The sequence below is a fragment of the Nanorana parkeri genome, unplaced genomic scaffold (genome assembly GCF_000935625.1).
Source record: "Nanorana parkeri isolate BGI_ZX_2015 unplaced genomic scaffold, ASM93562v1 scaffold270, whole genome shotgun sequence".
Lineage (NCBI taxonomy): Eukaryota > Metazoa > Chordata > Amphibia > Anura > Dicroglossidae > Nanorana > Nanorana parkeri.
The window spans coordinates 519,842-547,764 of NW_017306538.1; the positions used below are offsets into that span (position 1 = coordinate 519,842).

General features: G+C 42.2%; 1 protein-coding gene across 1 annotated transcript in view; it reads right to left on the reverse strand.

The window, feature by feature from the left end:
* Positions 1-27,923, reverse strand: part of EFCC1 (EF-hand and coiled-coil domain containing 1) — an 85,910-nt gene that overhangs the window by 19,272 nt on the left and 38,715 nt on the right. The window contains exon 3 of the mRNA XM_018557171.1: positions 784-884. Coding sequence (XP_018412673.1) covers positions 784-884 — 101 coding nt within the window. The remainder of the gene's footprint in view (positions 1-783; positions 885-27,923) is intronic.

Sequence of the window (27,923 nt, forward strand, 5' to 3'; positions counted from 1 at the left end):
CGTCTCCAGACCGCGGTCCACCATTTCGTGACCCCTGGACTAGGCTAACAAATTTAATCTGAACTCTTGCTAACACTTTTTAAACAGTTCCAGAAAACTTTTTTTTTGTTTTCCTTTTGGCATAAAGGTTTTACATTACTGAATGAAAGGTAACTACTGTAAGCACCCCCGTTAGTCTCAACCCTCTATCTGCCACTTTAGATTGACAGTTTGGTCTGTTAAAAGAAGGTGAAAAACAACAGACTTACTGGTCAGACAACAAAAGAAAAAAAGAAAACTAATGCAACCACCACATCTAAAGATTGGTAAACTGCAATATATTACTTTTTGCATTTGGGGTTAGATAGGCTATAACCATCTTCAACTGTTATCATACACAGAAATGCTGGATAATCGGATCTCATCCTTCCTAAAGAACCACAGCTCAAACCTTAATAAATGTTAGCAGGCCAAAGGAAGCATGCTTGTAATATCTCCTGAACGGAAGCTGCTGAACCTTTAAAGTTTGGAAACTCTCGGAACTCACGTGAAATATCTAATCGACCTGATTTTTTTTTTTAAACTTCATGTTGGTTTATTATTACTGAAAGACGGTTGAGAAATGCTAAACTATAGTTAACAAAAGGAAAATATTAACACTTAAATACAATTTATATTCATCTGACAATTGTATATAAAAAATTATTAAAATGCTATTGGCCAATATTAAGTAAGCTCTGCTGTACTGATTATGAAAAATATAAGAATAGGGAGTTTACCTACCACTGTGAACGTTAACCATACCTTCAGTGGGGGATAAGTTCTCTGTTTTTCTGACAAGAAGAGGTGATCTCATGGCCAATATTTTCTCTTCTTGTGTCATCAGGCTAACCATCCTTTCTGATCTGGAAAGAGAAGAACTCATGATAGAACATTGGCACCTATTACGCAAGACTAGAAAAGATACAATTGATCAAATGTCTATAGAAGTCGAATAGTCAGGGATGGCCAAACTCCGGCCCTCCAGCTGTGGTAAAACAAATCCCATGAAGCATCTCTCTCCGGGAGTCATGTCTGTGGCTGTGAGAATCTTGCAAAGCCTCATGGGATACGTAGTTCCACCGCAGCTGGAGGGCCGCGGTTTGGCCATCCCTGGTCTAGTGGGTCCCAGTTGTGCACTGCCCAATGCCAATTCATGATGTAATTTCTTTGAGAACAAAGACCAGCTATTCCCCAACATGTTTTATAAGATAAACAAGTGCAGGGGCACATTGGGACTCCTCCCTGTGTGCCCCGGGGGCTGCAGCAAAAATTGGCTGTGAATATGAAGCACTACATATTTGGCGTGGTTTAGGGGGGCGTAGTTTAAGAGTCTGACCATACTTACAATGCACACTGTCCTTGTACCCCTAGACAAGCTTGTGGAGGTCATCTGAACATACTAAAATGCATGCATTGTAAATAACATAAAGGACACTAGCAGCATCATGGAAGTTATTGCAATAGTGTGTTTCAGGACCTGGAGAGCAGGATAAGGCAAGAATCTGCAATGGGGTTTGCAAAAGTCCTTCCAATTAATATACTTGCTGAAAATTGTGTTTTTCTCAACAAAAGTGGAGTTTCACTTTAGGAAATTCATAAAATACTACCACACCTGTGTATTTCTTTATTACCGGGATATAGATCTGTTTTATAACTATAAATAGCCTAATTGTAATAACAGATGCCAAATCTGTCATCTCCCTTTCATTTTCATAGAATGTCCATGTTATTAAACAAACAAAACACACAGCATTGGCCAAAAGTTCTTAAGCAAATATTCTACATTCTGTTTGCACATAATATATATTTTTATTATTATCATCAGGAGAATCAAAGTCAAAACATTAATTTCAGCAGTCAATATATTGTATGAATAACCAGTCCCCTGGCTGACACCTTCTCATGTGCTGTGGTGACAGATGTACATTGCAAAGAGCACAATCCTTTTAAGAAATTGGCTGTCCTACATGCATCTTCATTCAAATCTCACAGATGCCATAATCTGTTTAATGAAACACCTCACCATCTCCCCAAACCCATTTCATGCATGACACGTGACATCAAGTCACTTCAATATTGCCAACTCTCACATCTAGGGGACACTTCGACGCTTGCCAGTCCATTTCTTCATTACTGCTCAAGAGTTGGCACGTGGGTAGAATACTGTGTTTCTTGGCTCCAGTCTAAGTGCCAGTCTATGCCTTCACAATTAGAGTGGGCTGGCAAGCAGAGAAAGTGGCACTATAAATGGCCACTGAGTATGACACTAAGTCTTGGCCCTCAATGTGGACCAAAGGGTGCCATTCACTGCGTTGTAGAACAAAACCCATGGACCACATCACTGGTATCTGATTATTCAGTGAGAAAAACCATACTTCTCCATTTACAAAGTAAATCCACATTGCATATAGCTACAATAAATGACAAAGACATCTTTCCAACTTAGTTAACAATTTCAAGTCTTTCTGCATAACCGTAATATTACTTTTGAGGGGGCATTTCTTAAACAGCTTATTTAAATGTAGGGGCTTTAGCTCTAAATATTTCTACATAGGTCATATGTCGGTTCCACGGCCCTTTATAGAGTGGATAGAATTACTCAAAGTTAAGAGCTTCAGCCAAAAAAATAACACAATTATAATGAATAGCCAATTAAAAGATACAATAAAATAACAACACCAGATGTTGCTGCAATCACTCAGCTTCAATCCAGAGATTTACCCCACAGTACTTATTTTTCTGCTGCTAGATGCCCTCGACCTAATAGCCAGCATCTTTGATCCCACTGCCTTTGAGCGCAGGCTTTTATGGACCTGTCCCAGCCCGTGACTGGACAGTGAAAGGAGAAGCAGTACAGCGATGAGTTCATTTCTCTGTCATTCTGCTTTCTCTTTCTATCAGCATTCTATTTGTCACCTGATTGGCTCCTTGTATTGCTTTTTTTCCCCTCTCACACTTCAGCCCTGCTGTATATGGGATACCGGAGGCTGATAACAGGTTAAATTCTGGTGCTTACACTACTTGCATTAAAAAAAAAAAATTAATGATGTATACAAAGCTGCATTCATTTCTGTATTTCTATCTGTCTGGAGTTTAGTTTTAATCTATGTGACAGTGAACTGGTCTGTTGCACCAACTGCCCCTCATTTGGTAGAACGGTAGCTCTTTTAAAACCAAATTACTATTTCCCTACTTCTTCAGCTGTCCCTCTTTTCAGTCTGATGTAAAGTTCTCAATCAAAATTTACTGTTTAACAAAAGAGTTACAATTCACTAAACCTTTCATTAAACATTTTTGCATTTGGTTTTTTGAGAGCCAGTGTAAAGGAAAAATAGTGGTGAAAGAGAGCACTTGTGGGTGGATCCAAACTGGAGTATGTCATTTGTCTGCATAATTTGTGGTAAATGGTGTCCCTCTTTCCCATGTCAGAACGTTTGGAGGCATGCAAAAAGTCAATTCACTTATCAGGAACTTTTGCATTGGAGTAAATCCATAAAAACATAGAGAGAACATATAACATCAGAGGCTAAGTTTACTTTTCTGACCATGTTTCATATTACATTCTCATTCCCCCCCTTACCTGAATCATGGGATTCTTCACCTCGCAGGCTGCTGTCACAGATCTATGTCATCCGTTCAGATATCCATTCATAGGATCTGTCAGTGCAGAGACTACAAGATCCATCTGCTACTGTGGAAGAGGGACTTGTATGGCCCAATGTAGTTGGGCCATACAGGTATACTGATGTCACTGCACTTGCAGTCCATTGATATTTTCTCCTGTCCTGTTAATGAACCACACCATGGTACAGACAGGACTGGGAGGAAGTCTACAGGGGCCTAAGGCCCCGTTCACATATAGCGAATTGTCGCGCGATTTCCGCCGCGATATCGCGCATTTTTGCCGCGTGATATCGCGAGAAGTCGCCGGCCAATGTTATTCAATGGAGCTGTCTTAACTCCATGTCGCGCGTCGCTCGTCGCGGTCGCAAGTCGCTTCTACCGGACCCTTTTTTCGGCGGATTTTGCGCAATTTTGCTTTTTTTCTATGGAGTCCGACGGGGAAGGTCGCGCTACCGTCGCTGGATCGTCGCTGGAACGTCGCCCCGAAAGTCACGCTATCCCGGCCGTGCGGATCCGCTGCAAAAGGTATGTCGCTAGGTGTGAATGGGGTCTAAGAATTGCACCCGCAATCCACTCATCACAATTGCAATGCTTTGCAGACTTAAATGCCAAAAAGTAGTAAATACACAGTGTTCTTTTATTCATGTTTGTGCATTTATTTATTTTTTTGTAAAAGCTGGACTATGGCTTTAGTCATAGCCAGGGCATTATTATTATTATTATTATTATTATTATTATAATAATACTACAGGATTTATATATCGCCAACAGTTTGCGCAGCGCTTTACAATATGGGGAAGACATTATAATTACAATACAATTCAAGACAAGATGGTAAGGAGGGGATCAATTTTATAAGGTATAGCTACTTCCTGCTTAGTCCCCATGTTATTAGTTATATTGAGGTTTTTTTCCCCAATTTCCCTTTTGTCTCTGGATAACAGCTGCAGTGCCTAACTGTGCCCAAAATAACCGCCTCTGCAGATGCCAAAAAACCCCCAAATAATAATAAACAAATAAGAAAACTACTAATTATGTAGCAAAATGCCGAACTTGCAAAGGGGAGGACCATTATGTGTTAGAAGGGCAGACCTCTAACAGAAAGTTCAGCACTTAGTAATTTCTCAGTGAAATGACACTCCAGTACTGATTATGTGCTGCTCATTCTATTTACAAAGGTCTGGAGCACAGATAAAGGGAGAGCTTCTGGGAAAAATTGCGTTTAATCTAACAGCTGCTGTCAATTTGTTAAAGATCAGCCAGAACATGACACAAATCCTGGCATCTGGAGCCGCCTCCTGAGACCGATAAGACAAACTCGAATTTGCTTTCGTCTGAAAAATTTAAAGTTTTTCGACAAACAAATGATGTATTTCACTGATCGGATTTATTAATGAGACACCTGTTGAATAAGTTTACTGTTAATAACGAGAGATAAGATCTGTCAAATGGAATCATTGGAAGGAAAATTAATTTTCCTGTATTAGCAGATACATCCGTGCCAAGTTTTTTCTGTATAAAGGGTCTGAAAAGCCAATGCTGTAATATAGTCACTATATTTCTGCATGTAACATGGGTGGACTAGGCAACATGTTGAGATACAGAAGATGGAAGCCTTCTCTACTGGATGTCTGTTGCAAATTAGCCAATTATTGGTCAATTTATGTAGTTAAAATCTATTCCTTTATATTCTAAAGTGCTGAGCAAACTGTTCCTGCTATATACCTCCTGTATATTAATATTAAAAATACTAATCTAAACCCCCAAAAAAGTAATATATTGCCCCAAGTCCCATTCTATTTATTTCCAGAGATCCGACATCTTTGTACAGAAATGTAAACATAACCAATTCAGCACCTTAATAATATTTTATTTCTCCACATGTTTAAACTTCATAACAAGTAGTGTGACAATCTTTAATACCAGACGTAATAAAACTGGACCATGAAAACAAAAGTCACAGATGTAATTTAATTGAAAATGGTTTGAGTGAATGTTAACAGGACCATTGTCTGTGAACGCTTCCTTGGCCCACATTATTGTCTTATATGACATTTAGGAGTTTCAGAGATGAGACTTGAGGCGGATTTGAGTTTGCTTAGGGCAAAGATCAAGACGGAGGCAATGAAGGAGCTGCATGAGAACCTGCCCATGGATTCTGGATGGACAGAGGTGGGGGGTTGTGTTTCTATGGTGATGTTCAAACAGATCTCATTCATCCTTCTGCCTTTGTGTTCGGGAAAATGTGTTGGAAAAAAATGGAGGCTGAACAACATGGGAATCATGCATGAAATGGGTTTTGTGGGTGTTCAAGATTCAATCAATGTCTATGAACAAGCAGCATGGCAGGGATGATGAAAGTGAAATGAATGTAGAAGTTGTGTTCTTGGCTATTTCATTTCTGCCAGTGAAAATGGCAAACATATATATGAGGTTGTACAGCCTGCTTATTTTAACAAGTCTATTAACAATGTAATCAAAGAAGTGTTTTAAAAACTCAATAATGTGATTTTATAATTCTCATGATAAATTTGTCAAGCAAAATACTGCTATGCTCCAGTATGTTTGTTTGAAGTGACTCTGTGGTTTCCCAAAAAGAATGAAAAGCATTGCTACTGCCATAGAGGCATGTAAATACTTACCTCCCCAATAGGCAGCTAGTACAACTTTTGCTGTCTTCCCGTGGCACAACCTTCAACATTCAACGCTTCCAGGCATGTTGAATGCAAGCATTTCCCAGTGCGCTCAATGGTTCCTCCTGCTCACCCCTACATGACTACAGTGTTCTGTAGTGACATGGGGCAGAAGAGAGTAACCACATTGCGTGGCTTGGGATGCAGACAATTGGCACTCAAGGAGTTATTGAGTGATACCATTTAAAGACAGCAGAGTTTGGACTTGCTACTGTTTGAAGAGGTAAGTATTTAGCTTTCTGGATTAAGTCTTAAGGTGATATTAAAGTGTGTTTAAGTATATTTCAAATACTGATGAGGTTACTTACAATGGATGCTGCTCCTTAATGTTTATACATTTTAGTTTCCTGCAGAATTAGTTGGTACCCTAAACACTGGCCCTGATATCCTGTTTTTGGGTGGCTCTTTTTCCACGCAGGGTCACATGGAGCCACCCTTGTGTGTGCTAGTAAGCTATGAGTCTCTCTACAAACACACAGGCACAGCAAAGCAAGCCTATTCCCTGCTCTCCACTCTGCCTTCCTCCCTCTTCTCATCCCCAAACTAGTAGATGGACAGCTCCTGGAGACTGCTCTGTCCCTTGTGATCTTATACTGGACAGGAAGAGCAGGGAAGTCGAATTGAGAAAGTTGGAGCCAGCAGTTTGGAAACTTGGTGACTGTAAGTATTTGGGTAAAAATGTAAAGAAATATTTTTTTCCTGGGCAATGTATATTTGTTTGATCTGGATTCATTATTGAAAAAAAGATATATACCAAGGCACAAAGAGGCTAATTCATAATTCATTAAAATAACAAGAATCTAGAAAATGAGCACAAAGCTGGAATTACATAGTTACATAGTTACATAGTATTTGAGGTTGAATAAAGACATTAGTCCATCAAGTCCAACCTATTAGGATCTCATTCTAGGAGTACCCGTACCCCTGTATATTACGGTCCCTTAAGAAATCGTCCAAAAGTTTCTTGAACAATTCCACATTATTTGCTGAAATCACCGCCTGTGGCAGTGAGTTCCAGACCCTAACTGATCTTACTGTGAAGAACCCCCTTCGCCCCTTGTGCTGGAATTTTTTTTCCACCAATTTTAGGTGATGGCCTCTAGTTTTTGTAACGGAGTTAATTTTAAACAGTTTATCGCTAATGTTGCTACCACCATTAAACATTTTGTACATGGAAATCATATCCCCCCTTAATCTCCTCACCTCTAATGTGAACATGTTTAAATTTAGTAGCCTCGTCTCGTAGCTCTGGTCCTCCATACCCCTAATTAGTTTGGTTGCCCTTCGCTGGACTTTTTCCAACTTAAGGACATCTTTTCTTAGTACTGGTGACCAGAACTGGGCCGCGTACTCCAGATGAGGTCGAACCAATGATCTATAAAGTGGCAAAATTATAGACTTGTCCCTGAATTGTTGTCCATAGAAACCAATCAAAAAGCTTGTCTAAGTTTTGCATAAAATAAAAGGTGAATTCTGATTCTTTGTTCCTGTCAGTATCTTCAAATTTGTGCTAATTACCTTTTCTCCAGTTTAATGAATCTGACCCATTGTGTGGCAAATGTAGTTCAAGCACAGCTGCTTAAAAAAGAACCTATGTTTGTGAACTGAAAGAAGCTTTTATGAAAATGTTGAATAAGTGATGCTCCTTCATTATAGCAGCCTCTGTCATTGGGACACACAATAGCAAACCAAAGCTCTAATTCCCAGGAGTTTGCCTACAAGTGCTGTAATTTCTAGTAGTTTGCCCAAAAGGAGCAGAAATGGGCAGCAGATATAAAAGTGTTCTATAAGATACTGAAATGGGAATTACAACTTACACAGTTTTGAGTTACAAATATAAGAGTACTGAACCGCCACAATTTGTCATGTATAACCTGTTGAACAAATGAATCTATCATACAAGGCACAAGATAAATGACACACAAGGGATCTATTTGTATAATTCTCTCCTACATCCATCAGAATTAATCTTGCTTAAGTTAAAGAAAAAATACAATAAGGGGAAACTAAAACTGGTGCAGACAAAATCTGAAGCAGCTGCCCATGGCCAAACAACCCCTCTATTTTATTTTCAAAGCCTAACTGAACAAATCGAACATAGAAACTGATTGGTTACTACTGTATGTGCAATTGTTACAGATTTTGTCTGCTCCAGTCTTGAGTAATTCCCTTCAATAGGTCTTCGTGAAACAGAAGACATTTCATCACATCCAACACAGATCAAAAAAAAACAAAGGTCTTGTTCTTCAATTTATAATAGGTTTAGCCATGCAAATCATTCCTTTGCTAACCATACTACCAGAACTTCTGAGATATAGCCTAATCATATGGAGTTGTTTATTCCCATTATGTATCGTTGTTTCTGGCTTTTTGACCTTAATCATTGAAAGGTATGACAAATGACTATGAAGTAATAGGGATTGGATGGGAATCTAACAAGGCTAGGTAGTCATCTGAGGAGGTGGACCAAAGGAGCTTTTTGGTTCCTTCCCACGCCACTATGATGGGTAAAGCTATACAAGTATTTTACTAGAACACCAAAATGTATTTAGTGCTACTGGGTTAGAAATAACATGACATTGGTAAGGTATTTTGCATGTTAGTCTCAGAATGAAGACAGATAAAAAAACTGCTAAGGTTTGGCTCTCAACCATTGACCTACTAGATGACTGTAAGCACAATAAGTTAATTTAAGTCAAAATATAGGATCATAAAATGTATTCTGCAGAATGTACAAAGTTTATGTTTTTACAGTCAAATGGCTACACCAGGCACCTTCCAGATGACTGCTCTTGGAGTAAAAGATCGATGAGACACATTTGAATCCATTGTCCAATCACTGTTGTTCTTCACCATAAAGTCTGGTCACTCAACCGGAATAAACGTGTACCTTTAAGTAAACTGTGTGATTAAGGATTCTAAATTAGATCATTAGATTCTTATTTTTTTTAATATATTTTTTTTACTGTTGGGGGGGCTTTGGGGAAATATTAGGGGTCTAAACAGCCCCCTGATATTTCCCTTTTAAAATAGAAAAAGAAATTGAAGACACAAAGTCCTCAATCTCTTTTTCTGCAGCCTCTGTTCCAAATGAATGGAAAGCACAGAGGCTTCCCATTCATTAAGAAAATATTCTACTATCAAGCAGTTTCTGAATGGGGAGGATCCTCTGTAGTGAGTGCTTCTCCCCATTGAGAAGCTCATGAATGAACAGGAAGTGATGTAAATCACATCCTGTTCATTTATAACTGGGGGCACATATTAATGTGTCCCCAGTTATTTACAAACACTGGAGTGATCAGCTGATTGCTCCAGTGTTTGTCCTGCACACTGATCACTGATATGTACCGATCCTCTGCCGCTCGGCCGCGCACTCGGGGGGATCAGCTTCTCCCATGGATCCCCCCTGCTCTCCCGGGCAGAGGCAGCGGGGGATCCGACACGAAGCACTTCAGCCGTGGGGGGGAGAGGGGGCGGAGCCGCTGTCGCTGTCACAGAATGAAGGCCGAGCGGTGAGGGGAATCGAGAGGCGCCAGCTGTCAGATCCAGACTGAGCGTCTCTCTCTCTCCTCACCGCTCGGCATTAGTTCTGTGATAGCGGCTTCGTCCATCGCTCTCACCCGCTGTGGGTTCCTTCACTTCTTCTCGGATCCGCGCTACATACAGATGGGGAGAGCATCGGGGATCCAGAAAAGCCCAACCGGCGGGAGGAGAGGACATCGTGATCTACCAGTGATCGCGACGCGATCGACTGGTAGATCGCGATCGACCTTATGGGCACCCCTGGTCTAAGCTTTTTCTCCCCCTGGGGCCTTTTATCTGATCCACTGCCACAGTCTGGATTCAACATATCCCCCATCCCCCAGACACGCTACTACACATTGTGCCATCCAAGACCATTTGTCACAATATTCATATTTAATGTATCTAGAATAAAGACACGTTATTTGTTGCAGAACCAAAGCTATCGTTGCCCCGGCCTGTCAAATTTCATTCGTCATGTGAACTGTAGACAAGTCATTTGAGTAATTTAACCTTTGTAACAGAATTAGCAAACCCATTAAGGCTGCCAGCTGATTTGAGCGATAAATCAAGACTAAATTATATTTCTCTTTGATATTATATCAGATCTGAAGGTAACAACAGACCTACTGCAGAGAGCAAGAAAAGATCTAATTCTGGATATCCTGCTATTGTATATAAACACAGCCATTTTCATGTCAATAAAGCACAGCATTCCTTTGTATTTAATCTCCCCGAGGGCCACTGAATTTGAAATTAAAGAAAATCAGCACATATTGTGTAAATTGTAAGGCAATAAAAAGCTGAATGATTCAAAATATGATTCCATAATTTCATACACTGTAATTAACACAGTGTAGATGTGAAATGAATCACACCAGAACATTTAAAGCAGAACTCTGGGCACACATTTTATTAACTGCTCATTTTTGTCGAGGTAAAAAAATTAAAGTTATACTCACCCGATCCTCTGAGCCGACCAGCTGTCACAGTGCTCCCTCCTGCCTCTCTCCTCCATGCCTTTTTATGGCAGGCATGGAAATGAAGGATGCTAATCCAGGCAGGATGGGATTAATTATTTCCCAGTTCTGAGTTCAGTGCATTGCCGAGTCCTGAGTTTATTGCGTTGCAGAGTCCTGGGTCCATTGCATTGCACAGTTCTGAGTTTATTGTGTTATTGCACTGAAATAAATATATATAACCCCTTGTCTAGGGGTTTTGGTCATCAGCTGCCTCATTAGCATTAACCATCCTCTTCTAGTGCCCACAAAGCTGATATCCACTCCAGAAGTAGAATGCTGGATAACGTTTATTAACATCCTCACACTGGGAAGAGAGGGTATAGGGATCCTAGACCTCCAGGGTATACCAGACATAGACTCCAGACTCACCAGACCAACTCAGTAATTCAGTGCAGATCCATTTGTAGCATTATTGAATAGGTATTTCAGCTGCCGAAGAGCAGGGATGAATATAAATCCTCAGCATGAGAGACACCAAACTTGCTCCTGAAGTCCACTATGTCCCAGGCACCTCCAGCAGCCATCAGCTTCCCTGGTCCTCCTCATCTGACAACAGCACAGGCCTCCTCCAATACCTGAAGCCCAGCGAAACACTTCCCACACTCCAGCATCCCCACCCCCAGGCCTAGCCGTGGGGGCAGGCTGGACAGCATCCCAACCTAGACTAACCCATGGCTTGTCCTGAACTGAGCACATGGCAAATCCCTGGAGTATATGTACTCTATCCCAGCATGCAACACTGGTTGAGAGAAAACCAGCGATTGGGTGGTGAATTGTACATACACTCACAGTGTCCCCCATTGGATGTCCTACACTACAGTATAGTCACACTCCACCCAGGTAGGTACAATCAATGTCAGGACACTTGGAATTCACCAGATAAATGCCAACAATAATCCAGCCAGACTGTCTACAGCTCTAGCAATATAATAAAAAGAAGCAAAATCTTGCTGGGCAAGTCTGCCGTTTCTTATCACATGATCCTGCACTATGCAATCTTATTCTGATACAACAGTGCATGTGAATAAGGGTGGAGTATCAGGGAACACTCTGGCTTGTCTGTATATCTGAAAGATCCACGCTCCTAATCTTACCTATCTTAGAATGTCTAACACTCTGGCTTGAATTCTCATTGGCTTAGGTTTAGAGGTACTCAAAAAACAAGAATATTAGCACTAAAGGGTTCAAGCAGGGTAGCCAGTTGCAGAAGTTGACTATCTGGATGCGATGCCTGGAGCCAGTGAATGGGGTTGATTTACTGAAGTAGAGTGGGTTCACTTTGCAAAGGGAATTTTCACTTAGGAAATGAGGCAACATGGGTCGGGTATTCTGTGCAAAGTGAATTTTATTTTAGCTTCCCTTTGCAAATTGAACATGCTGTACTCCTTTAGTAAATCAACCCCAATGCAAGTGTAGGCAAAAAAAGACCCCTATTTTAAATCCTTTTATGTATGCATTAAAATATTGAAATTTATTTTTACATAGTACCTCAGTTTATCTCTATATTAGCCTTCTGTAGTCCCTTGTACATCACTCTTGAGATTGGAAGAAAAAGGGACAGGGACAGCATCATAAGGGAGCACAGAAATGATCTTATTGGGGAACTGCTGCTCCTTCACTATTCAATGCCAGCCCTGACTGCAGTGAACAATAGTAAATGGGCAGAAAATTGTACATTGTCTGTCAGGAGTGTCTAAATTAGAAAACTGATTTGAAGAGGGCTTGTGATGTGAAAGGGGGGACTCTGGTGTGAAAGTAGGGGACTCCAAAGGGGAGCTGCGAATGTGAAAGTTGGGACTCTGATGTTTTTACATTTTACACTGGGGTGCCTCCAGATTGTGAATACTTTTAAAGGGTGCCATGAATGATAAAAAGGTTGAGAAACACTGCTTAACAGGATCATTCTTAACATTTCTGCAGCTACACCAAACCCAAACTGTTTTCTCTTCTGTTTTTCGGTGGTTAAAGGAGTTGTAAAGTTCCAGCATATACTATCCTGTTATAACATCAGCATTGTAATAGGAATTCATACTAGAGTTTGTTTTTGTTAATTAAATCAAAGCTTACTTAAAAAAATAAATTTATGTAGTGAGTGCTGTAGTGAGTGCTGCCTTCTGATGCTTTGCATCTCTTTTCCTGCTGCTTGGTGTGATGCAATCTCGAATTTTCAAGACTACATATGCCATCATGCATTGCTTCCAGCAAGCAATAATAATGCTACATTGTTCAGACACTGAGTTGTAGTTCAGAAGGCAGGCTCTGTGAATTGTGACACAAGTACATATTCACAGACCTGAGTGAAATTGTGTCACTTCACTGAGGAAGTACATCCTATAGGCATCTTCAAAAAGTAAGTTTATAAAATTCTAGACTGATACGGTTATTAGGACTGGGGTAGAACTTATGGAAATTCAATAGAGAAACACATATTTATTTAAGTTTTTGACCATAATACCCTTGCTGAAAAATATTTTTTATCTAGTATTTAGCACTTTAAGCAAAACAATAAAAAATGAATTTCTGCCACTATAATTACCAGAATACTGGTTGGGTGCTTGGACCCCCTCCTGTTGTCATATACACCTTGACAATGCTCACTTCCAGACCAGATGAGAAGTAGTGAATGCTTCACTTCCAATAAAAAACAAAAGTACAACCTATGGCAGACCTGGGCAGGCCCTTTAGCTGGCCCTGTCCTGCCCGCGGTCCGACCAATTGCCAACCTGCGCTTGGTTACGGCTAGCTGCATCCACTGTAAGCCAAAGCCCAGCATAGGTCGGCGATCGGTCAGTGTCCAGACCGGGTTCCTCTTCAGTGGTTAGTTGCCAAGTCCACTGACATCCTAGCAACCAAGGACTTCAGCGGTCCTCCTCCTCTGCAGTCATTGGTTGCTAGGACTACTGGGTAGTCCTAACAACCAGTGGCAAATGTCTTCCCACCGCTAGCATTAAAGGAGGGCATCTATAATGCTGGGGTGTCCCTCCTCTTGTGCAGCTCCACCTCCCGGTTCCCACCTGTGGCTTGTAAAGGAAAAAAATAAGCAGGTATGTTCCACATACTATGTGGACATAAGGCTACCTTCATGGCCCGTTCCCACCTATGCTGTGTGCTAATCACAAGGTTCAGTGCAATTAATGCATGGTACTAATCAAAGCACCTACTGCGCATGGCGATGCATCAGGTGCATTGCTCGCATTACTTTTTTCCACCGCACCTCAACGCACACAGATGATTGCATTTTAGCTGGGAGGTGCTGCAGAATTAAGTTTAGCCTATTGATTCGGCCCTCCACATCAGTCCCAGTTTCGCATCTGGCCCTTTCAGAAAATTAATTGGCCATCCGTGACCTATGGCATTTAAGGTGTAACTTTTGAGAGTAAGAAGGGTTCAAATGACAGAAGCACGATTCCTGTACCCTTGTCTACATCCTGTAAAGAAAACAAACATGCCAGCATTGACATAAAAAATATGCTGCTGAGATCTGGTACTTGAGTAGCACCACAAGAACCAATAATCTTCCATCCGTGATTCCGCATTAGTTCAGTTCATTTTATGTGAGACAATCTAGCTAAAAGGGGAGAAATGGTGCTGAATTATGCAAGGGCTCACATATAAGAGCAAAACCTAAAGATATGTGTAAACAGACGTGCCTTTGAAAATAAACAATCAATTGAATACACAAGAAAAATATGGAGGCCTAAATCAATTCTCTTCTTCTGAAACTCTGTTTAAAACTGAGAGTGTCATTTGATTGTGTTGTGATGGTATTAAGTGTAATATAATTACGCTGTTTTTCTTTGCCAAGGATAGGAATGTTTCACAAATATAGATATTAGGTTATTTAACCATTGCAGGACTTGTGGCTTTTTATCTCCTAATGCTCCATTCTATCTTGGGCAACAAATACATGATTAGGTTCACCCACTGCTCCTGAAAAAAGTTGCACCAACTGCTTTACTCAATCAACTTCTGGCACCATTTCCAACAGACTCATCAGTTTAGCGATGAAGCAGCTTCTCTTCCACCTTGGGTCATTCAAGGGCTACATTCCAGGACCTGGGCCTAGAATTGGACTTTAAAGCAAACTTGTGCATTGCCATTCAGGGCTTAACAACAGTGTTGTTTTAATCTGCCACCCCTCCCCAGCATATTCTTACCTTTCCTTTACACCAAGAGCCAAAATAAATACTTGGTACTTCTTGGTATGAAGGCACATTGCGACTCATTTAATGTGACAGTGATGGGCCAATCTACTTGTATCTTACACTGGATTTCCCTTTGTTTCTACAGTTGAATGGGGCCATGTGAAAGCAAAAAGCAGTTAAGTCTATGTTTATGGGTTCTGGTGGATACTCAAAATTTCATATATTCTCTTTCAGTCCCAGCATCAGTGGTTACCAGGACAAACAGAGAAGGTGTATCTCCCTAGCAGGGACACAGACAGCATTTTAAAACTGACAAGGGATCTAACCTATCCACACGAATCCAAAACAAAAAATAAAAACGTTTCCTTTGGAATATACTTCAAAGTAGACCTTCACTCACTAGATGCACTAGGCACCACTGCACTCCTAACCCAGACCCGGCAAAAAAAACTTTTTAATTCCTTTGTTTATCTTTTTAGCAACCTGGTGTGTGGTAGTGGCACGGCTGATCATAGCAGTTGGGGATTCTAGTTTGAAAGCTCCGCCAACCTCCTAAAATGGAACTGATTGCCTGCACTATACCAGATCCAATATACCCACCTTTGTGATCAAAAACACTCCACTATGAGGGGTATGGCAGGATATATTTTTTGATCATGTTCAAGAGTATCTATATATATATATATTTATACATACACATTACAGAGGGTCAGCATGGGAGGACAGGGCTAATGAGGTGTTAATTTGTGAGGGAAAAAGTCATGTGAGCTCTCAGAGAGGATAAACTTGGATTAAAGACAGAGAGAAGAGAGGCTCTCTGCAGCAGGAGGGCCGTGCTGACAGCTACAGGATTGTTCCTTCTATTGGGACGTATTTGCAATATTTTTAGACTTGGGGATTCAGGACAGGCACATGTTGTGATACCTGCACAGTATATTAAAATTAATGGAAAATTAGATAGAAGAGCTAGTCAAACAGCTGGCACTGGCCAATGTGCAAGCACAGACCTGCTATGAGAAGGCTCTGGGGTAGCAGCAGCAGACGGTGGCTGCACAACAACAGGCTCTAGCACAGGCAATTGCAGCCCAACAAGAAACGAACTTGGCTAATCAGACTGCAGTATTACAGAATGCAGTGACCTAGAAAGCTGGAGGACTTAGGTACGATAGTTGACCTGTGGAAGGCCATGCAGCAGTCCCTAGAAGAAAATGACCATGGCAGAAAAAGCTAGTGCTTTTTCAGCTAATTGCCATGAGAGAGGGACTGCCAGAGACAGATTGGGCAGATGTATTTGCTGCTTTTCTGATTGTAGTTCCCTAACAGACACTACAAAGAGTTGAAGGGTAATATACTGGCCAGGCTCAGGGCAACTCTAACCATGAGGACATTCCATATTCATACCTGGCCCTTTGACAAGACTGAACATGCATTGGTGCAGTCATATACTCTGATGCAACTATTCCTGGACCAACCTGAAGTGCTGAACCCTATCAAAAATTGTGAATTGGGACACCCTGGACTGAATTGTGTGTAGTTTTCCCAAGGAACTGTATCATTATTTCACCCAGACTGACCACCAGTTCCTGGATGAGATGGCCGCTGCGGTAGAATGATACTACTGCACAGAGGGCTTCTTAGGGGAGACTTTACTATTGAGAGCTGGTTCGGAGAAAGGAGGTGCGCCCCGGCCCCAAGGTATTGGCAGGTGACCACAGCAGGTCCCCCAGGCCTCACATAGCACACTGTTACGCTGTTAAACATTAAGCCACTCCAACCTGGGGTGGATGTGTGGTTCCCCCATTTTGATGTGAATACCGATCTGTTGTACAGATGTGCGACAAGTGGTTGAGCAACTGGTGATACCCCAGCCTTATAATTGCAAAGTGTTCCATTTGGCTCATGATCATGTGTTTGGGGGTCATCTCGGGGCTGCTCAGACTCAGAAACAGGTTTTCAAATGTTGTAATTGGCCTATGGTATACAGGGAGCTCAAGAACTTCTGTAAGTCCTGCCAAACCTGGCAAACCCTGATACCCCCATTTTGTAAAGTCTGCTGGTACCGCTTCCAATAATCAAGGTATCCTTTGATTGCACAGCTATAGACCTGGTGGGCCACTTTGTTAAGTCAGCTAGAGGACACCAATATATTTTAGTATTCCTGGACTATGCCACCCGATATTCTAAGATGGTCCCCTAAAGAAATACCTCATCCAAGGTCATCACACGGGAGTTGTTTCAACTTGTCATAGGAACAGGGTTTCTGTCCAAAATCCTGACTGATCAAAGCACTTTAAGGCCCCTTTCACACGGCCGCTCCAATCGAGTCCGCCTGTCAGATTTTGAGGTGGACCCGATCGGATGCCCAATGTTAGTCTATGGGCAGCCATGTGTAAACGGACAGTCGTCCACTTACACCTGGTTAACCCCTCCTCCGGCTGGGTCCGGAATAACAAAACGGAACAGTTTTGCCTGATCGGATCGTGTCGAATCGGAGGTAATCTAATGTAAACGGACATGTATCGGTTTACATCCGATTTCCCATAGACATAGGCATGGGGTTCGGTAATGGTAGTACGGTAAAACTGTATGGACATGGATGTCACTGTGGTGACATCTGCTCCGTACTGCTGTGATCTGGAGGGGAGAAGAAAAGCATTTTCGTTTATTTTGGCTAACATAAAATTGACTTTCATTTTGTATTTTTGCCACCTGTGTTCCCCCTAAATATATATATATATATATATTTGTGGCTAATCATACATAATCATGATGATTTAGAGAATCATTTATTATCCATAGCTACAGAGATATTTTAAATGTCACTCTGACCGAAAGTAATTGGCACCTATGCATTTTTGACCACACGCTGCTGTCTGTTAGTGTCAGTCATTTTAGGATATAAATACCTTTTGAGGTCTTCAGTGAAAATATTAAAGACGGTCATAAACACTCTGAGGCTGATTCATAACGACTGGTGCATTTGCTGTCTACAGAAACCATGGGGCTTATTCACAAAAGAACCGAAGGATATAGCCGCAGCTTCGGCTACTCCTTTGGCTCACTTCGGCTGCCGGAGCAATAGCCCGTCATTTGAGGACGGTAGCCTGTCATTGTATGACTACAAATGGGCAGAGCCAGCCATGACTTCACGGCCGATTCCGCCCATTTGTTTTCATTTGGCCAGGACTTGCAAAAGCAATTTGACAGATGCCAAATGTCAACAGATAGGTGGAGCCAGCTGTAATGTCACCAGGTTTTTCTTTATTTCGACGAGTCAGTGGCGGCGTGGACATCGTTGGACGATGTGATTGACCCTGGATTACTTCATCGGATCATTTTTTGGAATTTTTTAAAAACTTTTTTTTTTTTAAAGGATTGTTTCGAAAAGTCTGGTTTCTTTATTTACATTCTTCTTTAACCCTTTAGGGAATGCGTAGGGGTACAAGTACTCCTTACTCTTTCACAAGGGGGGGCAACATCTGGGTACCCCCTTTATTAAAAGGGGTACCATGATGCTAATAAGCCTCCCCTGCCCGCAGACCCCCACAACCGGCTCAGGGTTGTGGTGGAAGAGGCCCTTGTCCTCATCGGCATAGGGACAAGGTGCTTTTCTAAGGGGGGAAAAGCACCCTCCCAATGCCGACGGCATGCGGCCTGGTATGGTGCAGGGAAGGGGGGTGCTGTGCTCAGATTAAGGGTCTGGTTGGGAATTTAAGGGGGACCCCTCACTTTTCATAGTTTTTAGGCCCTTAAAATCCCTTTCAGACCTAAAGGGCCTGGTATAACTTTTGGGGGGAACCCCGCACATTTTTTTTTTTTTACTTTTTAACTTCAGGTTCCTCCTAGCTTTCCTACCAGACCTAAAGGGTCGGAGGTAGCGGACAGAATTACCGAGCTGAATGCCACTCAGTGGCATTCGGCTATTCACTCACTGCTGTTTGGCCCCTATGGGAATAATGGTGAGGAGCAGTAAATTAACTGCCAGATGTTGGGTTCAGCCAATCCAGATGTTGAATTGGCTGAGTCGAACAGGTTCTTCAGGTCGGCTCATGTTCCGCTAAACCGAAAGGAGCCTAAGCCAGGAGATATACAGTACGGCTGATATCAGCCGTACTCGGCTGAAGTGAATAGCCGAACGGAGTTCGACTCCCTTCACTTCAGCTCGGTTATGCACTCAGCCGCCTCTGGCAGCTTAGTGAATAAACTCCCATGTTTCTTTGTCTAATTTTTTATTTAAAAGGAAGATATGTTGGCAGAGCGCTGGATCAGGATTTTGGTAGGTACTTGGATTTGTTGCTGTTTTAGTTAAGAGGCTGTTCTCTCAGATGGGTCCAAAGAGAAGTCTTCCGGATTGGCAGTTGTGACAATAATCTAATATCTATAGGTACCTTACTCTGCAAATATCACAAGCATAACCTACAATGGTCCTATAAAAGTGTGCACAGATATCCTCCACAAAGCTTTAACAAGTCCTATCAATGTGGAAGCATCACCACTTTCCACCTTTAAAAGGTAATCAAAAAAGGAGTGGAATAAGATTAGTGTTCTATCATGGTAAATGTCAAGCTTTCTGAAATTGCCATTAATCCAGTCATCCAAGCTTAATATTATTACAATTTTATAAAGAGCTACCATCAAGCACAGAACTAAGTTACTTTATAAAGTATATTATGTAAGAATCTTGGGTCATGTTTTATATAAATATTCTTAGCATAGGTCTATTTGCAAAATGTCAAACTGAATTTAGTGTTTACAGTGTTTACCTGCGAATGCGTTCTTGCGCCTGAACGCACACTGAACTATCTAGTATGTCATATTATCTTATCCCCTTGGTGCCTTCAGTCTCTTATCACAAACTTCAGTTTTTTGGGGCATGAGACTTTTAACCTTCTTCTGCAGTTTATGCATTTAGTAATAATGTTCTCAGTAGCATTGGGAAAAGTAGCTGGTAATATGACCCATGATGAATTCATTTGCCTTGCTTTTTAATGTCAACCAATTAACCAATTAAGCATGCTGAAGGTAGTGATTAATGAAACACATTAATCAGAGTACATTGCTAGGAACTTAGGTTTCCATAACACGAAAAACTCTAGGTCTAGTGTGCTGCAGAATAAATGTAAATAAAGTGACTTCGGGGTCCTAATCTTTGTGGATTAATGCCTTTCCTAAAAGATTAATGGTCAATAGCAAAATACATACAAATATACAAGTAAAATGAGAAAACTCTGAGAGCAAATTCCAGTTTGTTAAGGTGATTTTTCTTATGTTTGTACTGGCACGGTTATTATTATTATTATACAGGATTTATATAGCGCCAACAGTTTGTGCAGTGATTTACAATATAAGGAAGACATTACAATACAATTCAAGACAAGATGGTAAGGAGGGCCCTGCCCGTGAGGGCTAAAGGTCCCCACACACCTTACGATAATTGCAGGAAATCCCATGATCGTACGATTATTGTAAGGTGTGTGGAAGCCGTGCGACCTCTACTACTGTAAGGTCGCACGACTTTAAACTTACGAACATGTTTGCAAACCCGCCGAGCATTGTACGATGTTCGGCGGGTGTGTAGCATGTTCGTAAGATAAAAGCCGGACGGGCAAGCGCACACAGCCCGTTCGGCATTGCGGTGATCGGAAGCCCACCCCTCCTGGGGCGTGGCTTGCGATCATCGCAAGTACGATCTGCCTATGCAAGATAGGCAGATCGTACGTTTTTTTTAAGTACCTTACAACCATCGCAAGACAAAAGTCTTGCGATGGTTGTAAGGTGTGTGCCCAGCCTTACAATCTAAAAGGAAGGGGCCAGTGATACATAAGGAGGTTATATTTTATCAATTCACTTAAAGGTTGTTTTTGAACAGGAACTCCTAAACCAGGGGGCTCTTAGTCAGGGATATCCATGTCTTTAGGATTATGGCAGACATTCCAACTTGTAAAATCTACTTTCAGGGAGGTGCCCTTTTGTGTTTTTTTTTATTTTGACAGCGGCCACTATCAGAATAAAAAAAGACCAACAGATAGCATGAGAATGAATAGCTAGGCTGCTATTGGCTATTTCAGTTTGCAATAGCCAATAGCAGGCTGGCTATTGCACCTACCCACTGCTGCTGTCAATCAGCAGAGGAGGACCTGAAGGAGAACTTCAGGTCCACCTCTGCTGAGATTGACAGCAGCAGTGGGCGCAACAGGGGTTTGGAAAGTTCCTATAAAGTTTCACTGATCTGTTTTTCTCCATGTACACTTTGCACTGAGATCTGTTCTATTCAGGTTCCTAAAATAGAATTTTCTTTTTTACAATTCTACAGAAACATAAAATAAAAAGATGAAGCCACAAGTTCTAAGAGAGGCGGCTGCTCATACAGATCAACTACTAATAACATGAAGAAAATGAAATGAAAAAGTCTCCATCTATATGGTTATTATTAGATAAACTGACCTTCATTTTTCTTAACTAGATTAGCATATTAATAATCCTCCGATCATTGTTTTATAAACCCATGAACCCAACTAATCCAAGCCAGTGGCGGATCCAGGGGGGTGGGGGGGCAACGGGGCAATTGCCCCCCCCTTCCCCCGAGATTAGTGTCCCGACTCTCCATCCACGTTCTGCCGTTCTCCCGCAGTGTGTACTGACAGCTGTCCATCCTCCAGCTCCGTGTCACAGACTTTACTGTGGTTCATTGTAAAAACTTTGTACAATTAACTGCAGTAAAGTCTGTGACACACACGGAGGGACAGCTGTATGTTCCGGCGTGTGTGCTGTGCGGGGATCCAAATACAACAGGCGCCTGTCATTGACAGTGATCACTGTTAGCCTGGTGGAGGCGGAGCCGATATCCGTCTCTGCAGGCAGCCAAAGCCACAGCAACATCCTGGTATGTGAGTGAGGACCCTCTCCTGTGACCCCTCCACAGGCCGCCAAGGAGAGGTGCTGCAGCCTGGATGTAGGTAAGGTTGGGGAGTCTGTGGGTGATGGCTGGCTTGGGGGGAATGGGGGACTGTAGCTGGGTGGTATTCAACATTGCTGTATAATTATTATACAGCAATGCTGAATACCACCAGCTGAGGGCCCGCGGGCGTCACCCCCCATCCCCCCCACTAAATGAAGCCCCTGGCCGCATGTGCAATGGTTCCCTCCCTCCGCCGCCTCTCTGCCACATGCACCGCTACAGATGCGGCTCTCTAATCGTGCGGCCGTTCACTCCTCAATGAGTACTCAGGAGGCCCCAGCGTGCAGCCCTCTAACATACCTGATTAGAGGGCCGCATCTGCCTGCACCAGCCAGCCCGGATCGCCTTGGTATACCCTTGAGAAGCGAGCGGCTGCTCGAGAGCCGCATTTGTAGCAGTGCAGGTGGCAGAGAGGCGATGGAGGGAGCGGCCGGGGGCTTCATTTAGCGCAGGGGGTTCAGTGACGGGATCTACTGCGGGCAAACTGGCCCCATTCTTCTCTATGGGACTACGCAGCCGTACGCCGCCCTGCGCTCACCCGTCCTGTACATCGGTGTGGGTGAGCGTACCCGTATGCTGACAGGATGGATCCTGTCTGCGTCCGAGCAAGTAAACATGCACCCGTACGGACGTGCTGGGCGGGTGAGCGTAGGGGGGTGTACGGCTGCATACACCCATAGAGATGGACAGGGGCTGCATACTAATCATACGCAGCACCTGTCCTTTCCGGGAGCTGCCCGATATGGCTGTGCACACAGCACGGAGCTGTACGTGCCGGCCGATTCCAGTGTGAATGAGCCCTACATGTCCCCAGGAACATAAAATAAAACATTTTTGTTTTTTAATACTCACCTGATGCCTGGATCCACCGACAAGCCCAGCTTCCCGTCTCCCCCGCTGTCAGAAGCTGCCTACAGAGCGTGCTGGTTACTACTTAAACCGCCGCGCTGTGTGCAGCTTCTGAGAAGATACACTATTAGCGTAGTGTGAGTGATGCAAAATGCGCAGCCGGCTTCCTCGCTATGCTACAAGCGTATCTTCTCAGAAGCTGCACACAGCGCGCCGGTTTAAGTATTAACCAGCACACGCTGTATGCAGTTTCTGACAGCGTGGGAGACAGGAGGCTGGGCTTGTCTGGATCCAGGGATCTACTTAATTTTATGGCAGTGCCCCTCCCGAGAATAGACTCTGGATCCGCCCCTGATCCAAGCACACAAAACGGCACCTAACACTCTGTGAAAGGCTAAAGCTTGTCACAGTCTAGTTGTTTTTTCTTGTTCAAAAAAATGTGCTTTACCAAGAGAGGTTAAAACAGAGTGCAGCTAGTAAAGAGGGTTGGAGAGTCAAAATAAAGTACAAAATAGTAATTTATTGATTAAACGAATTTTCTTTGAATGAACCAGATGCACCATATAAACCAGCACACCCAACATAATTAAAAACTGGTTATTGCAACAACCCATTCATTCATGTATGCACACAAACACTCTTGGACCAGCTGATCAGCGTGTTATATGATACCGGTTAGTCCTCAAATTATTTGAGGAAACAGTGCTTAGACTGTGATTATAGATTGAATATTACCTGTATTCAAGGGATTTGTATCGAATGTCTGGGATACTTATTCTATTGTATCTTAATGTTTCAGTCCATCTTATGAGATGATGATTTTGTTGGTTTGTAATATAATTAGTTAAGTATTCACTTATATATCCTTAATTCTTAAGTGGAAGCAGGTAATATTCAAAGTGGAATGCTTGATTGGAGATAGATCTTTTGGGAGTTCAGGGACATAGATAGAAGCCCGGTGAATAAGAAAAAGGCATAACCCTGAGTTGCAATCACACTTGGGGAAAGAAACCAGCCAGTGTGTAAAGTCCCGAATATATTGTACTCACGGGTGCTTGATCGCTTAGCCGGGCAGTCCGTCTCGCAGAATATGGAGTGTCTTGAAGCTAAGTTATTCCAATTAGTCCTCTTTGTTGTTTCCACTTAGAAAGGAAGTCAAACGGTTCTCAGATGGTTTCCTTTGATGTATATGGGGATATTAGAAAGTCCCAGATGCATTTGAATTTTGTCGATGTATAAATCCTTAGTCGTGCTGTTTATATTATCCATGGCCGGAAAGTTAGGTGCCTGACATGCAGGTGGTTAGTCAGCCTAACGTCCAAAAACGGATGACGCGTTTCACGTCAAACGAAGGAGGGGCGAAACACGTCATCCGGTTCGGATGGCTTAGTATGGCACCTTACACTATTAAAAGGGCTGTATTTTATTAATAGGACAGGAAAAGGCATCATTATACCCTAAAACATTAATGTAAAAACAGTTTTCCTTTATTATTCTAATACTTTCATTCTGGCATTTCTCAGCTCATTAAATAATCAAAAAACAAGCATCTGTTCTGTTCTTCATTGTCTTTTCTATCTGGCACTAGAAAAAAATTAAAGGATAGGAGCAACTATTATAAGCTAAATATTAATTTTAGGTTGAGATCAGATGAGTTCACATAGAGGCAAGATGGCTTGCTTCCTACTGCAGGTATTTTTTATTTGCCCCCAACCCCTGACATAGATGATCCCACCCTCCCTCTCGGCAGATCTGTACTAACTAAGATTTGACGGCATGGTTCCACTATTTTTTGCATTCAGAGCTGCAATGCTCTCTCTGCTGGCCACAACTGCACAATATTAAGATCTGAAGGCCACACTTCTGCTGTTTGGTGACACGCAGCACTGCGAGTCTCCCTCTCCTGGTCAGGTCCATCCCATAGGAGTCTCCCAATCAGGAAATGGACCCAGCCAGGAGACTTACAGAGCCGGATGTCAACAAACAGCATCCCTTGGATCTTGGTAAGTACATATCTGCAGAGGGCAAGGTTGGGATCATTTAGAGTCAGGGAAGGGGGATCAAAAAGAATAAGTGCACTTTGTCTAAGCCCTCATTCACACAGGTAACGGCCGGCCCATACAGATCCGTGCTGCGTGCACGGCCGTATCGGGCATCTCCCTGGAAACACAGGTGCTTCGTGCAGGTGCGGGTGGCCCAGCTCGGATGCAGACAGGATCCATCTTGTCTGCGTACGAGTGCGGCCACCTGCACCCACACAGACGTGCAAGTTCGGGTGAGCGTAGGGCGGTGTATGGCTGCGTACTGCCATAGAGAAGAACAGGCTGCTGCGTGTAATCACACACAGCACCTGTCCTTCCCGGGAGCTGCCCAATACGGCCACGGATCAGTACGGGTCGGCCGTTACCTGTGTGAATGAGGGCTAAAAGTGCACTTTAAAAAAAAAATATTACAAAAATAAAAAACCAGAAAAACATTGAACTGATTAGTTTAATGCAACACATCGACCTATCTTCCCCTCTACTTGTACAGAGCAACATAGAGTACTGTATTCAGCCTTAGCAGTATGCATAACACACTCTCTAAACCATTTATAGCTGTGTGTAATTGTCTTAACACTGATTGATCTGACCACACTAAGTATACCCATGAAACCATGAAAATCTTCAAAAAAACATCTGTGTACAGATATGTAAACTTGGCTCTGTTACATTATCCTCCCGAGTGAAACAAATGAAAAGAAATCAAACTTTATATGCTAACATTTCCATATCTAAATGGATACACCAAAAGTACACATCAGTGCACATGCAACAGTCCCATTCCTCTCCCTGCAAAACGTATTGCTTCCAATCAAGTAAAAATAATGGATGAGTTAATGATATCACTTACAGCTAGGCTAAGTCCGATTTTGCTTCTCAGGCTTTTTAAGTCGTAATGCGGAAAATGCACATTTTCATAATAGGATTAGGAGCCCTATTGTGTAAATTAGAGCCTCTCGGGGAAATATGTTTTCTCACTTAGAGCTGTAATGACGGTTTATTCTCAGTCTGTAATATTCATGTTTCGTGTTTATGTTGAACACTTTCAAGCATGAAATTAACTGTACATCCTCCTGCTTTTCTTCTCTGACTACAAATCTGCTTTCTCCTAATTATAATATTTAAGATCTATTTAGCCTTCTATTTCTTTCCTGCAAGGTAATGAAGAAGCGGAACTGCTCAGTCGATGCTTGGCAAATGCCGCATTTGTTAATCAATTAATAGCGTTTCCTGCTGGACTACTGAAACTGTGATTAGGCCTGCAGCAAAACATTCAACAAAAAACAACTCCACACAAAGTTGTCTTTGGAGCAGTGGTGGGACCCTATGTTGTTACACCCAAGGTGGATGCATTCCAAATCATGCCCCTGCTGTACTGTTATAATCCTAGATTATCATTCTGAGTGTTTAACAGCCAGAAACAAATGTGAAAGCTATGGGTAAGCGGGAGATCAGCAGCTCTCCAGCTGCTCCTAACATAAATTGAGTTCAGAACTGTATTTGTGGCCCCCAAGCACTACCATGCCCATAGCAGATGCTTCTTCCTTTTCTCTGGCCCTACTCCAGAAACATGGTATATGTAACACAATAGGTACCCTAAATTATCAGAGATATAACCATAAAACAATGTTTCTCTGATCAGTTTTGTTGCATCAACATAGCCTTTGGGGTGTCCGTAGGCCAACTGTGTCATTAAAGGTTATTATGTTTTACAATAACATCTGTGATGTAAACTGTCAAATCTGGGTAAGCAGTAACCTCAGCTCATATTCATCTCCACAGGCAAAAAGCAAAAATCACTAGCTACACCTAGCAAAAATAATTTAAAAAACCTTTAAACACCCAAAAAAAATTGTGTAACCATCAGAGACTCCTCTCCCAGGAATGGGAACAGTGATTAGAAGCTAAAGAATGGGCCCACCATCTCGTCTTGTTGCATTATGACATCAACATGTCACAGCTGGAAGCCTTCAGTACCCTGTGAAGTTTCCTTGAGGACCCTGTGATAGACACTTCTGGTGCCCAATGGGCAACATCCACATCAGTAGCAAGCTATCTGGGCACTGCAAAAAAGGATCTTTTCATGCTACAGACCAGAAGAAAGAAGACCTGGGACCCAACCTGTCAAATTACTACAATTTCAGGTAAGTATGCATGGCTTTTAATTTAACTGTTTTTAAATAAAATCTAGGGATTAGCTCAAGGGCAATTGGGTGGGAAAGGGTAGTGGGGTTATAGGTTTTACAGGAGATCACTCCTTCCTCCTCCTGACTCAATCAGTGGCGGCAGTTGTGGTGGGGGGATTCCCTGCCACTTTGTGACATAAAGCTACAGGGAATGCGCCTCTCTGCAACTGATTGGATTGGTATGAGTAGTGGCAGTTACAGTTTTGAGCAAGCTTTGGAGAACTCTGGCGAACTGGGTTTGCACCAAGCCCAGCCTCATCACCACCCTGTAAACTTTGTATTGCCATCTGGACCCCATTTGGGAGATTTTCTCTCACTTCCTGTCTGGCTATATGGTGTCAATCAGAACAGGAAGTAAGAAATCTTACCAAAGGGTGCACAGTGAGTGTCAGCCATGTATAATTCCGTGTAAGGAAGCTTCATTGTCCTTGGGGACATTTGTTTATCTATGTGCAAGTATTCTCTCTCTTTGTAACTATGGATATGGCACATCACTTGCATAGAAGTCCCTGTAGAGTTTATTTTGTAGCTTAAACTGTAGGTAAATACAGACACTACATCTTATTAGAATGCTGGTGTTAATATTATGTATTTGTGCCCACGTTATTTTAAGTTAGTGTCCACCCCGCTAATCTATTGGCTTTTATGTTAAGCTAGTTGAAATTTTAGCATTAATTGCTTTTATATTTAATCAAAACAGTAATTATTTCTGTATGTGCTCTTGAGGTATAGTTCCTATATATTATGAAATGAATTATATTCATAAATCCCACAATTCTAAAATATTCTTATCTACAGGTTCAGCAGTTTAGTTTCTTATGTCACCTCTCTGTTATATCATATAGTAATAATAATAATAAT